At 30.0% G+C, this 12,308-nt stretch overlaps 1 protein-coding gene across 1 annotated transcript; it reads left to right on the forward strand.

Annotated features, from left to right (window-relative positions):
• The first annotated feature begins 5,428 nt into the window (after window positions 1-5,428).
• LOC148192021 (U-box domain-containing protein 5-like) lies at window positions 5,429-10,568 on the forward strand. The gene is made up of 6 exons (XM_088100806.1): window positions 5,429-6,050; window positions 6,637-6,708; window positions 7,010-7,195; window positions 7,618-7,725; window positions 7,938-9,091; window positions 9,428-10,568. The coding sequence occupies exons 2-6, from the start codon at window positions 6,655-6,657 to the stop codon at window positions 10,197-10,199; spliced, it is 2,274 nt and encodes a 757-aa protein (XP_087956932.1). The 5' UTR covers window positions 5,429-6,050; window positions 6,637-6,654; the 3' UTR covers window positions 10,200-10,568.
• The last annotated feature ends 1,740 nt before the right edge of the window (window positions 10,569-12,308 follow it).

Genomic DNA, 12,308 nt, shown 5'->3' on the forward strand with positions numbered 1-12,308 from the left:
TTTCATTCATTTTGTTAGAAGTGAACCAACTTTTTGGAATGAAGAATTATAAAGTACTCAAACTTTTTCACTCATTAAAAAACGTTACATAAAACAAGACTACAACATTCATGTTACATAATATAATACTACATCATATGACAACCAATATAACTTTTAAAACACATCATAAATTTCTCATCATCATTGAAAGTAAGATTATGTTACTTTCAAACATTACAAACCATCCCGATATCAACATCTTAATTCATTTCTCAAAATTCTTAACATATTTATTCAAATTATATATTCTTCCTCTTATCACCATCCCTTTATTCAGTCATGATGAAACTCAAATCCCTTTCTTCAGTTTTCACAGTGAAATCATCATTTTCTTCAATCTCATTTTTACTACATAATTTAAAGGAATTGCACTCAATAAATTCTTCACTTCTACTTTGTTCAAAAGACAGCAAACACCACCTTTAATATACCAAGAACAACTTATTTAAAAAACTGATTTCTCTTCATAATGACAAATGGGTGTTAGACCAAAACTCCTAGACCACCATCACCATGAGAATAAACATAAGAGTTTTTCATTTTCTAACCATTATATGTGAAAGACGAACAAGAGTGGCTCAAATACATACCTTAACTACTCCAACCAGAACATAAAAGAAGAATAAGATGAAAACTCAACACCATTGATTTAGGGCTTCAACAAAAAAAGGAGCAATAACAAACAACTAAAGACACCTTTGTTGCATTGCATTATATCTATTACATATTTTCATCTTATCATCTTCAAACGACATTTAACTAATTTAAAAAAAAAAGATTTTATTGCATCAATTTTTTTAAAATAAAAACTAAATAGAGATGCGTAAAAATAGAAAAACCTTTTTAAAATATTCTTACAAAAATAGAAACAAAAAATAAAATTTAACTTATTATTAATTGCAATTTCAATAAAACATTACAAATAATTAATTTGTTGTTTTGCATTAATAACAATATAACATTATATTAACTACTAAACTTCATATATCTTAACAGGTGAAAAATAAATAACAAGAGAGCATCCCGTAATTAATAAAAAACTAGATAACATATACTCAATAAAAAAAAATATTTTTTAAATATTTAATATAATATATTTTTTTTAATAAAAATACAGTTGAAAATAGTTAAATGTATGATAAAATTAAAACTTAGCTAACCTTATATTTTTTTTATTAATTGAGAATTGAAGCTCCTTATATTTAGTGGCTAATAGTGGTGAATGCTATTTCTAATTATTAAACGATACAAATCACCTGTATGCAAAGTCTTATGTGTAAATAGTATTTATTTATAGGCCACAAAGAAAAATCAGACATCATGCTACTAAACAAAACCAGACTACTGACAGGACAACTCTTTTAATACCACTGCCTTTGGAAGTGATGGTAAAAATAAAAGAAAATAAAACTGAAAAAAAAAAGATAATGGTACTTTTTATTACGTTTAAAAGCAACAAAAAAAAATAAAATAATTTACTTTTATTAATATTTTTATCATTATTCACTTTTATAATATAATAAACTCACTATTAACTATAAGTGTTCAATAATTAATAAATATAAAAAAAAACACACTTACAAAATATTTTTTTAACAACATACTTAATTATATACATACAACATAATCAATTATCCATTTTCAATACATTTTTTCAACAAACGTCTGTTTTCTCTCTCATCTTCTTATTCCCTTCTCCTCTTCCAGGATCAACCACGCGAAGCTAATATCATAACCTTCTAGGTTTCTTTCCATCAATGATTTTTCATAATTTTCTAAACGTCTCATTAGAAAAAAGCAATAGACAGATAGATCATGATTTTATTATAGTATTTTTCTTTATACACGTTTTCAATAACAAGACAAAAATGAGGAATTAAATTAATATATTGTTTTCAATAAAAATGAAATTTAGCACATAATTAAATAACGTGATAGCTAGGGTGGGCCTCACGAGTCACTTTAAAAAAATATATATATTCTTTATCAGTAGTCTTTCATATTTGGTACCACCAACCAACAAATCAATGGAGAGTAATAATGCCAACAAAACAGGGTAACTTAAATAATCTCACAAATCCACACACTTTCCTATCATTTTCCTTCCTTCTAGTCCAATTATTATCATTACTAAAGTTAACAAGTGGGTTCTCATATGAAACAAATAACACAATAACACAACAAAGACATCTAATATTCAAATATCTTTTCAACAAATTAATCAAAATGATTAAATGTATCGTAGGACTATCTTATTAGTAATATTCGCATAATTGTTCATTAAACTACTCACAATTATTAGGACGATCAAAATAGGTCATCCGGTTTGATCCGATCTAACCTATCACAGGTTGGTAAACTAACTCAATTTGATCCACTTATTAGTGAACTGGAAAAATTCAAACCTGACTCGACCACGGAGGTTAATAGGTTAAATGGGTTGACTCATTAACTCATTTAATTATAAGTTTTTCGTAAAATAAAAGATTTATAATTTATTGATTCAAATTTAAATAAATTTCACACTAAAATTATGTTAAACTCCAAAGACAATTCAAAATATAAAAAAAAGTATCATAAAATCCAAGCTAATCAAAAAACATGTACAAAAGATGAACAAATAAGTTTTTAATATTGATAGTTTTTGTATCACTTGTCCATTTATAATATTAGAGTCTTGAATAAATAAATTTATAATATTTCTCTCTTGAAACATCTTCTTTTTTTATCACCATCTACAATATAATAAAAAATGTCAACTAATAATATTGAAACACAAAATAATAAATAATTTAATTAAATTAGGTGGATTGGTGAGTCAACCCGGCTTTCAACTCGGGTGAGCCGGGTTCTAAGTGAGCCGGATTGAAAACTAGCCCGCATAAAAAAAATTGCATTTTTTTTTCAAACTTAATCCGGCTGAAACCCATGATGACTAGTGTTCGCTCGTGGGTTATAATCCAATTTGACAGTACTAACAGTTACAAATCAAACTATCATCCTTAAAAACAATTAAGTTTAATGGTGATTAGTTTACACTAAAGTATGATTAATATCAATTAAATTATGATTAATTCGTTAATAATTTGAAACTCATTATAAAATCTATAAATACAAGTTTGAAATATTAAAATAAATGATTAAATTTATTACATAAAGCTGAATTTATGGCATCTATACCCATTTTGACATCAATTATCTTTTACAAATAATCTTCTAATTTAATCGAACAATGGAACTATAACAAAGATTAATGTCAGAATACTCGTCAGTTAGCAAACAAATACCATCAACCCAATAAGAAAAATATTTAACATAAATAATCCTTCACGACACTGCAAAACGAGGCAGCACTTAATTCATTTTAAAACTTTCACAATTACCTACTTTTGAATTACTTCTATTTTTAAAATAAAATAAATAAAGAAATATTAGAAACCACTTTTAACAAGATGATATACTACCATGAAAATGTCTGATTTTGATAGTGGCCTTTGAAGTAAAATTTCATTTTCATTCTTTATCTTTATATCAAGAAGGTATATAACTTGTTTCCATCCTAAATCGTATCGGAAAAGTATATCCCGTACTTGTGGTCATACATGGCTTTAACTTAAATATTATTTAATCTATAAACATAAAAATCATAATAAATAAAAGATGATATAATAAAGTATTCAAGGTTTATATATATATATATATATATATATATATATATATATATATATATATATATATATATATATTCAATATCAAACATCAATAAATATCAAATAGAAATATTAAACAACGATTAGATAAATAACAAATAATGATAAAAAAAGTGTAAAATTGATCAAATGTGTTTTTGTAAATAAATTAAGAAATAAATGACTAAAAAAATTAATATATAAATCTTTTAAATTACCTCATATACTACATGTCTTTATTTAATATGTTTTCATATTCAATTCAAAAAATTAAATATTACTTCTACGATATCTATATCCAATTAATAATTTCGTTTTTGTAGCGGACAATATTCATGTCAAAAAATTTAGTTGTGAATCATATACTTAACATATCACCACTAAAATAAATTAAAGGCTTAATACCCTATTTTGTCCCCAGTTTCGGTCGAAAATGTCAAATTAGTCCATCCTTTAAAAAATGCGTCAATTACGTCCTCACTTAATAAAATTTGCATCAATGAAATCCCTTTTGTTAAGTCCGTACAAACAGCGTTAATTATTTTTCTCTCTTATTAAGTAACGCTGTTTGTACGGATTTAACGGAAGGGACTTCATTGATGCAAATTTTATTAAGTGAGGATGTAATTGACTCATTTTTTAAAGGATTGACTAATTTGACATTTTCGACTGCGAACAAAATAGGGTATTAAGCCTAAATTAAAAAACCTAATTTTTTTGCATGATGACAAATTCTTTATCAACTACTATGTTTCCCTTGGCCTGACATTGTCTCGTTAGATACTAAATATTAAAAGATGTTGGTAAATTAGATCAATTAATTGACAGTTACAGTAAAGTTAAAAACTGTTGACAGTTAGAGTAACGTTAAAAACTGTCACGGGACTATGTAGTTGAAAACTTCCCATGATTTTTTCATATTAGGCAATAATTTGGATTCAAGGGTGAATTGTTTGCCCCTATCTTTAATAGGTAATATTTGACCTGTTCTCATAATCAACTTTGGCTTATTAAAAGGGTATTTTTACATTTTGTAAAATGAATGAAGATGTATAAAGTAATATTATTATTTTTTTAAATAAATACCAGGTCTAAGTAAAAGGGATGAAACAAACTTGGGAAGAAATTGGTAGCAGCACTAAGAATTGGGCTTTTGACTTACAAAATATTACTGACTTGTATTATTTGCATTGTATGCAATTAATTAATTTAATAATTGGTATTGCATTTGCAGCATTCAATTCAACGGAGTCTGCCGTTGAAACGTCAGCTTTTTTTCTCAGTCAACAACATACATAGTCATTCACAGCCACCATCATCTCTTTCTTCCACACACACACATATCCACAATGATCATCATGTCCCTCACATACCATCATCATCATCATTTATTTTCTCATCAACAAATTATAAAAATTATTATAATTACATTATATATTTTTATGTAGCACAATAAAAAAAAAATTCCTAATTTCTAAAGTGTGATCTTTTATGAATGAAACATATGACTGAAAATCAAACACACATTACTATTTGACTTATGTGCATTAAATATGCACATATAATACGTCATATATATATATAATAATTGTTAGATATTTGTAATGAATGAGATGACTTAATTTCTTGCATTTTTTTTAATATATTGGGTGAAGTGAGATCATAATTTGAGAGTAGAAGTGAAAGAATCCAAAATTCCATTCCCACTGTTTGGTAACAGAGAAAGGGAGAGAAATTGTAGGGTTTGGTTGACTTGGTCATGCTTTTATTCGAGAACTATAATCACGTTGACGGGTCTCTCTTTTCTCTTGCCATTTTCTTTCTCTCTCTCTCCTTCCTCGTTACTCTGCACAATAATCTCATATTACGAGATGGTACTCATCTTAAAGAGAAGACTTTTGTTGTTTTTGCTTTCATGGGTAGTAGTTATATGATTCATCAACCTTTTCGAATCCACGCCTTCCTTTGCTTTGCTTTGCTTTCACTGAACAATATCATCTTCTTCTATTTATTGCTTTCTGTTTCAGACTAATCTTTCTGGTTAAGCATCAGATTTTGTTGTTTACTCAATTCAGTTCATCTTGTGTGTCTCTCTCTAGAGAGGGTCAACCGTGGTTCCGAGAATAGATTATGATTCCATTCAACTGTTGCTTTGTTCACCTTAGAGCTGCCCCCGAACACAAAGCTTCATGTTAAATTCATACCCCTGCTGAGTTTTCTGCGGTGAGACGAAATCAGTATTTGAACTCTGTAGTAATTAATCTGAATTTTGGCGCGGTTCAAGGGAGATTACAAAGAATTGCTTCTATTACAGTTCTTGTAAGTTGCTTCTTATTCACCATCTTTAACTCTAGGTGATTTATTGTTCGTTACAGTGTTTTAGGAATTCCTTTTTAACTTTAGTCTGAATTAAAATATTGATTTTTCAACAGTATACCAATCTAGGTTTAAAAAATCGAATTCAATATAATTTTTTCCCGGCTCACTATATCTCAGTTTGCATCGGGACAATCCATATGAGTCCAAGAAGCCATTTTGTCACCTCTGTATTCAGTATTTTTGGAAATGCACATGTGTCTCTGATAGGGGGAATAGAACCAATTTTCACGTTGAAATTTATGTTTATCTCCTTCTGGTAGTGAAATAGACTCTTTTGATCTCAATCAAAAATACAAAATATAAAATCTTTACACTGTTTAAAGAATTACAATAAAAATCATGTATTTACACTATAGGTTAGTAAAATAGCAAAAGAGAAAAAGATAAATACAGAAAAATATGAATATTAGTAACATTTTAGTTTAGATGCAAATATGTTTTCATTTCTAGTAAATATGGTTTCATTTAGTTTTTACTGTATTAGTTATTCTTTCAAACAATATGAATAATTTTGTTTAATGTGCAGGTCTAGGACACTCTCCTAATGAGAATGGACATTGGTGAAGGGGAGGCCTTGCTAAATCCCCGCTCCTTTAAGGTACATAACTATAATTGAATTTCGGTATTATGTTTATTGTGAATGTTTTCCAGAGATTCTCCTTTTAATATACCAATTATATTGATTTTTCTTGAAAAATAGAAAAGTCAGCTATGAAGTTAGTGGTACTTTTTACTATCCAGTTATATCAATTTTCTACTCTAAAACTGGTATTTATTGAAGCTAGAAGAAAACGGAACCGGGCTTCAATTTTTTGTTCTTCAGGATATGACGTTACCTTCTTCAACTGCACTGTGATATTAGAACTAACCAATCTATTAATGGGAATTTATGTCGACAGGTGCATGGTAAAATGTGCACAGAACTTGCAAAATTAGTTGATAGAATCTCAAGAATAGTTCCAGACATAGAGGCGGCACGGCCAGGGTTCTCATCAGGAATAGAGTCTCTGTGTTTGCTGAACAACACAATTGAAAAAGCCAAAGTACTCGTGCAGCATTGCTCTGAATGCAGCAAACTCTACCTGGTGTGTAGTCCTTCATTAATAATAGCAAAGCAACACACACAAATACGACACGCCATTTCTTCTTGAACGCATGCTCAATTTCATACTACTATCCTAAATGGTCTCTTCGAGCAAAACAATTAAATAAATAATTTTTCAAGTATTAGACATCATATTTAAAAGTAAAATATATTGTTAATTGATGGATACTCAATACTTGAAAGATTACTTGTATAGTTCTATTAATTTAGAAGATACTTAGCAGTAATGCACAGAGGGTGAAATTGATGATTTATTTAATATCTTCTTTGTCAAGCTTATATGAAAAACATGAGCACCTAAAAATACACATGATCTTAGCACTTATCAGTGGATTATACTTGCAGGCTGCATGATAGTGATGGTACTGATGATAGTTTTGTTGGTTTGGATACTACTTTCAGGTTATGACAGGGGATACAGTACTCTCAAAATGCCTAAAGACAACACGATTATTAGAGAAAAGCTTAATCCAAATTCAGAACATGGTTCCTGTTATGTTGGCAGTGAAGGTCAGTCAGCTTATATTCTCTATTAAATTTTCTTTTTGATGCTATTGGATTATTACGATTCTTTTAACTGGATCTTTAAACTCTAAAATAAAATGATAATTTGTTTATTACAATCAGGCATATTAACTAGACTCGTCTGACTTTTCTTTTTAAGCCTACCCAAACGGAACTTCATTCCAATAATCTAGTTGAGATTGAAATATAACTTGCAGGTTTCTAGAATAATTCATGATCTTGAGTGTACGAGATTTGTTCTGGACCCCAATGAAGAAGAGGCTGGGAGGGTTGTGAAAGAGTTGCTCACTTCAACTTCAGATTCAGTCGACGATTCTGAAGTTAAAGCTCTTCAGTCTGTGGCATCGCGACTGAAAATAACATCAGCGAGGGCCATCGTAACAGAGCAACGATCTATTAGGAAGTTGTTGGATAAACTTGGACCAAATGAGCTGACAAAGAAAAAGATACTGAGTTATCTTCTGCTTCTACTGAAAAAGCATGCAAAGCTCCTGGTGGAAGAACATGAGGAGAGGGTCTATTCTTCCGAAGAACATGTTGCAACGGAGAACTCTTATCACGATTCTCTACGAAACCATCATGTGGAGTCAGACCAAAGCTTAAACTATGATCAGTATATAACTCACACCGGTGAGTTAGGTGGAGTTGACCTCCCTGAGCAATATAAATGCCCAATATCCTCAAGGTTGATGAATGATCCTGTTATCATTGAATCAGGAGTAACATATGAAAGGATGTGGATAAAAAAGTGGTTTGATGAGGGTAAGGATATATGCCCCAAAACCAGAAAGAAACTAATCCATACGGCTTTAACTCCAAATGTGGCCATGAAGGACTTAATATCAAAGTGGTGCAGAAAAAATGGAGTCTCCATTCCAGATCCTAGTAGGCAAGCAGAAGATATTTCCTCATGGGATGTTTCAAGCACTTCCATTAATAGTATAGGAAGTTATTTCAATGATTTCAACCCGCCAGTGGATCTTAGTAACATGTCAATTGGGTCACTTGATGTTAGTTTTAGTTCAGATGCCTCGCATGGTAGGACCACTCGTGGCTCTATGCTGATCAGGACTAGTGACAATTCTGAAAGACATCAAGTTCATACAGAGATACATGATACTGATTTGATGCTCTTGCCTAAACTCGGTGATCTTCAATGGGATTCTCAATGCAAGGTCATTCAAGACCTGAAAGATCACTTGAAAAGCAATAGCCAAGCTTTTGGTTCTGTATCTGCAGACAGTTTGGTTGAACCACTCCTCAGATTTCTGAACAATGCATATGATCTGCGTGATGTTCAAGCGTTGAGAGCTGGAACTCAACTTCTGTTGGATTTTGTGAACAACTGCAGGCATGATTTCTTTTCCGCTTTCTTAATCTTATTATTTCTATATTGCTAACTATTTGCTTTGCTTATTATATTTTCTCATGTCATTTTTCGGCTAAGATTTTTCTAAATTAATTCACATCTATCCTCAAAAACAGTGTTCATGTGTTGAAACATTGTTTAACATCCTTCAAAAACGAAAATCACGAGAAAGTTATAGAATTTTCGAGGGATATAAATCACATTCTATTCTCTTTTTTATTTTTTGTAATTTTCTTCCATACTTTGATCGTTTTATCATTGCACTTGCCTTTTGATAATAGAATGATCTTTTTGTTATTTGCATATTATTTGTTGCAGAAATGGTAATACTAATTTGAATGAAGAGACGTTCATTATGTTGGCAAGTTTTCTTGATTCAGAAGCGACAGAAGAAATTCTTGCCATACTGGAAGAACTGTCAGGACGTTGGTATAATGCACCTAAAATTGCAGCATCCAGTGCTCTCAATTCTATTTTAAACATACTTGATTTCGAAAAAAAAGGTTTCCAACAACAAGCTATTAGAATAATGTACAATTTGTCTTTCATTGGCGAAGTCTGTCCCCGCATGCTATCACTCAAGTGCATCCCAAAATTGCTGCCATTTTTCGAAGACAGAAACCTTTTGAGGTACTGCATACGTATACTGAAAAATCTTTGTGATACTGAAGAGGGTAGGAATTCTGTTGCTGAAACAAAGGGGTGCGTAAGTTCGGTTACTGAAATACTTAATACCGGCAATAATGAAGAACAAGAACATGCACTGGCAGTTCTAGTCTCTCTATGCTCTCATGTGGATTACTTGAAGTTAGTAATGAGTGAGCATGACAATATCATACCTTCTCTTTTCTTGATCTCCCAGAATGGAAACGATAAAGGAAAGAAAAGTGCGTTGGAATTGATCCATCTTTTGGATGATGTCAACATTGGTGACAATAAAGATTGCCCTGAGCCAAATATCAGCAACTCTTGTCGAGATTCTAACACTCACCCAGCTGAAGAAAATAGACCACCGAAGAAATCCACCTTTCTGAAGAAACTATCACCATTCTCAAAGTCCAGTTCACATGGATCAAAATCCAAAAGATGACGTTCAGATGAGTTCCATATGTGGTTTTGCCTTTCCTAGCACTTGCGGAATTTTTAGCTTTAAAGATTCATTCGCAAAGCATCTGCTACTTAATTTTGCACTGTAACAACAGGTAGTAAGATGATGTACAGTTGTGTTTATGATGATGATATATTCCTTTCAGTATTGACATTCCAATTCAGGACTTGTGAATTGTTAAAGACAGTAGAAAGTTTTCTGATTTCTCTTTCCCTTCATGTCAATATACTAGGTAGACCAATTATACATTTCTTGTTTATTCTTATTGTATATATATTAAACACTTCAGTACTGTGGATACTGCTGTAAAATAGATATTATTGCAATGAAGGTGTTTGCCTATATTTAACACTTTGCTGTTTAATTGTATGGCCTTGATAATAAAGGAGGGTACCTTCCAATTCTTTACCTTCTTTATGTGACCAATTTTATGTTACTATTTTATTTCATTATTTCATTTAGGGCTATCTTGGCACAATGGTAAGGTTGTTGGTTTGGGCTGTTCAAATCTTGAAAGCAGACTCTTGACTACATCTGTCCACTATTCCTAAATCATGCTTAGTTAATTCCTCTAATTCTTATTGAGTTATGATCATTGATAAATTGGTGATCTGATGATGAAAGGTTACCTTTGGTTGCAAGGGATCCTTGTTAAGATATAACTCATCATGGTATAGTAGTTTTCGTCTATTAGTATTAGAGTAATGATAAAGTCACAAAAATTTATTTGACACATTATAAAAGTAAAATATTATAAAAAAATAAATTTTTATAATATTTTTTTAAAAAGTAAAAAAAATGAGAAAAGACCATATATAATGAATGTAAAAACTTTATGTATGTTAAAATATTATTTTTTAGTGTTATTCCAAAAAAAATATATTTTGACATAATTTTTTTATATTTATTTAATATTATATTTTCTTTTTATTTTTTTTTCTTAAAAAAAATATAAAAACATATTTTTTTGACTATTTTATATTGTGTATTAAATAAATGTTAAAATGTGTTACTACCATTACTCAATTATTCCATTATTCCATATACTTGCAGATCCAAAACTGACCTCCACATATAGCACACTCCTTGGATTTTAATATTTAACCGCTAAAAACACATACATTCCGTGAGATTAATTCAATTATAATCCTCCAAGGTTTTAAGAAATCTGAATGAATAGTCCTGTCCCGTCAATTACACACTACTTTATATATATATATATATCATGCAGACAAATAAATTCATTTTTAATATTAGACGAAATATCTTTTGGTCTTTAAAAATATATAGTTCTTCCTGATTAGTTTCTATATATCAAAATTCAAAAATAGTCTATTAATCTTATTTTCCGGGACTCGTTTCGAATTTTGACATGTTCAAAAAATTAAAAAGTCTTTCCATCCTCCTATAATTTTGTAATAAGAAATAACCAACCAAATTGTAGAATTATGTTTTTCTGGTTTAGGTGGGGTTATTCTTGCCAAGTATTATTGTTCATAAACTCATTCAAAAATGGCGTCCTAAGATTATTTTTGTATCAAACTTCGGATTCAATTTATTACCTATAACTACCAGGAACATACCGGTTGATCAAATTATATATATATATATATATATATATATATATATATATATATATATATATATATATATATATGGGGTTTGCTAACGCGCGTACGCCTGTTTTTCAGTTGGTACATTTTAGCAATATGTACCGGGTTTTAGTAGACAAAAATATCCTTATACATTATGGATTCGAAGTTTTAAGGTTAAGGGTATTTTAATAATTTTCATTTTCAAAACTTAAAAAAAAAAAACAAAAACCCCCCAAACCCTTACTCACCTCTCTCATTCTTCTCAATCCTTTCTCTTTCATCTCTCTCACTCCAACCTTTTCTCTGTCATCCCTACTGTAGCCCCAATTGAAAAAAAATCAAAACACATGCCTTTAAAAAATTTTCCTTTGTAAATGTTAGAATCGCTGCAGCGGAATTGTTAGCGTGGAATAACAAACCAAGAGGGGTTTTTAATACGAACGTGTGCCTTTTAATTTCTACTCAATTAAACTTACCAAGCAAATAATTAAACGTA

This window comes from Vigna umbellata, chromosome 10 (assembly GCF_029865625.1).
Source record: "Vigna umbellata cultivar VRB3 chromosome 10, Vumbellata_1.0, whole genome shotgun sequence".
Taxonomy (NCBI): domain Eukaryota; kingdom Viridiplantae; phylum Streptophyta; class Magnoliopsida; order Fabales; family Fabaceae; genus Vigna; species Vigna umbellata.

What these genes read in the sequence shown, in the direction of transcription:
- LOC148192021 (XM_088100806.1), top strand. Translation starts at nt 6,655, where the DNA reads ATGAGAATGGACATTGGTGAAGGGGAGGCCTTGCTAAATCCCCGCTCC. An exon ending in TAAATCCCCGCTCCTTTAAG is followed by an intron (nt 6,709 to 7,009) that starts GTACATAACTAT and finishes TTATGTCGACAG; the next exon opens with GTGCATGGTAAAATGTGCAC. An exon ending in AATGCAGCAAACTCTACCTG is followed by an intron (nt 7,196 to 7,617) that starts GTGTGTAGTCCT and finishes TACTACTTTCAG; the next exon opens with GTTATGACAGGGGATACAGT.